At 38.4% G+C, this 1,996-nt stretch overlaps 1 protein-coding gene across 1 annotated transcript in view; it reads left to right on the top strand.

Annotated features, from left to right (window-relative positions):
* The window catches only part of LOC101847987 (choline transporter-like protein 2), a gene marked incomplete at its 5' end in the record, with an annotated part of 25,972 nt that overhangs the window by 8,006 nt on the left and 15,970 nt on the right, over positions 1 to 1,996 (top strand). Inside the window, 1 exon segment of the mRNA XM_013086720.2 lies at positions 106 to 237. Within this exon segment, the coding sequence (XP_012942174.1) occupies positions 106 to 237 (132 nt within the window).

Genomic DNA, 1,996 nt, shown 5'->3' with positions numbered 1-1,996 from the left:
TGTGTGTGTGTGTGTGTGTGTATTATAATGCTCCTAGAAGAACATACTGAATTTACGCCATTGAAATAAAATGCATCATCATATTGTTATCATTTACTTTTACAGCTACTTACTACAGTTACGACGAATACTACACGCTCAAACAACTCAACGCCACGGAGGAATATGGTCTTTCTCAAGCATTTGCCCTCAACTTCAGCTACTACCTCAGTTTGAAAAAAACTTGGCTGGCTTTTGGTAAGTGAACGAAACGGAGCAAGAATTACATAGAAGTTGAATAACACATTATAATTATTATACTCCCTGGATGTCACAGAACAAACAAACAAACAAACAAACAAACAAACAAACAAACAATTAAACAAAGAAAGTGTCTTGTAATAGTCAAAATAGTTCGTTCGTCATTGTTTAACAATGGCAGTGCTTTTTCAAAGGAGAATATAATTCTCAAGCGGAAAAAAAGAAATGGGAGTTATGAAGACACTTGCCTTTTTGTTTAGTCAATGCGACCAATTCTGACAGAGAAGTCGATACATTCGATGTACAAATTTATATCTGTTCAACGCCTAGTTTTGAGAAATTTGAAGCTAAAAAATGTATTACAGTTGCACAATTTTGTCAAGCTTTTTCGAATGCAATTTTTAAATATCTTGATAACGACTCCGAATAGTCTAACGATTTTGATAGAGCTAATAGAACATAATAGTTTATATTGGTTGTTGTCCTCTTGGTCTTAATAACTCCGAGCGGTCAAAAATTAATGTCATTATAGAACTTTGTAATTCTAAGTTTGTAAATATAGTGTCTGTCCCATTTTTTACATTTTAAAGCTTCATACACTTTCGTGAATGAGTGCAACTTTGGGGGTTTTCTCCTGGCTTGTGTATTAATTCATGAAGCCTCATATTATTATTTTATGGTTTGCGTCCCTCTGTGAATACGGCTTTTCAAAAATATCTGTCAGGAGGTAGGCTCCCCCATGCCAAGTGAATAACTGCCGTCTGTGTCGCCAGCAATTCTCTTCAGTTCTTTTGTGTACATTTTACGTCGGAGAAAAAAAAACCCAATTTTTTAAACTGTGTCCACCTTTTAGGAACTTGAAAATCAAGGTAATTGTAATACCTGAAGTGTCCTTAGGCCATTCCCAAAGGGGGGACATTTTTCGTTCTAATGCACAGTAGAATTGCAAATGGACTGATCCAACAAAGTCATGCTCATAACTGTGCCTGAACTACAACAGGGAACTGCTTCTTTTTCTTTCCTTATCCTTGCTATTGTCATTTTCCTCTACTTCTTTTGTATGTTTGTCACACTCTTGTGACCCGCTATTTCCGGGGTGCCTTGATAGTCGAAGCACGACTTTGTGTTGTTGAAGCTAGAGAGGTGAGCAGAGTAAGTCTGTAAGGATTTTTCTGTTGACATCCACCCCTTGGTGCTCATATGACCACAACATGCTGTAGCGAACCCGGTAAAACCTCTACTAAAACTATTTTAAAAAAGGATCGGCGGGTCGGGTCTATCCCCCGAATCCTTTTTCATGCCACCGGGTTGGGCGATCCGCCCGACACGCTGTAATGGGCACCCCCTAGTAACCTTGACAATGGCATTCAATTGCGGTTTTAAAATGATGAAAGGTTAATTGTTGGTAGAGCTTTAGGGGGGTGTAAAAATCGAAAGTTCTCAAAATGTGAACCCAAGTGGATTGATTGTAACATCTACGATCAACTCTTTCCTTTTTCTCCGCCACAGGATGCACGCTGGCCACCGTCACACTCATTCTCCTCCTTCTCTTTGTGTTCCTCGTCAAGAGGATCTGCATTGCTATCGAGCTGATAAAAGAAGCGAGCAGGTGAAAGTTTGTCTTGTTTGTTGATTTATTTTCTAAGTGATGATAATAATATGTTTCATGACATGGTGGAATCAAATGCTCGTCAATTTTTGGGTTTTAGAAAGTTTCGGTATAATCTTGGGGCATGTAACTTTGCCTTGCTTTTGA

The sequence above is a fragment of the Aplysia californica genome, unplaced genomic scaffold (assembly GCF_000002075.1).
Source record: "Aplysia californica isolate F4 #8 unplaced genomic scaffold, AplCal3.0 scaffold00495, whole genome shotgun sequence".
Classification (NCBI taxonomy): domain Eukaryota; kingdom Metazoa; phylum Mollusca; class Gastropoda; order Aplysiida; family Aplysiidae; genus Aplysia; species Aplysia californica.
The sequence above is the reverse complement of the archived record's forward strand: the minus strand, read 5'-3'. Positions and strand labels throughout refer to the sequence as shown.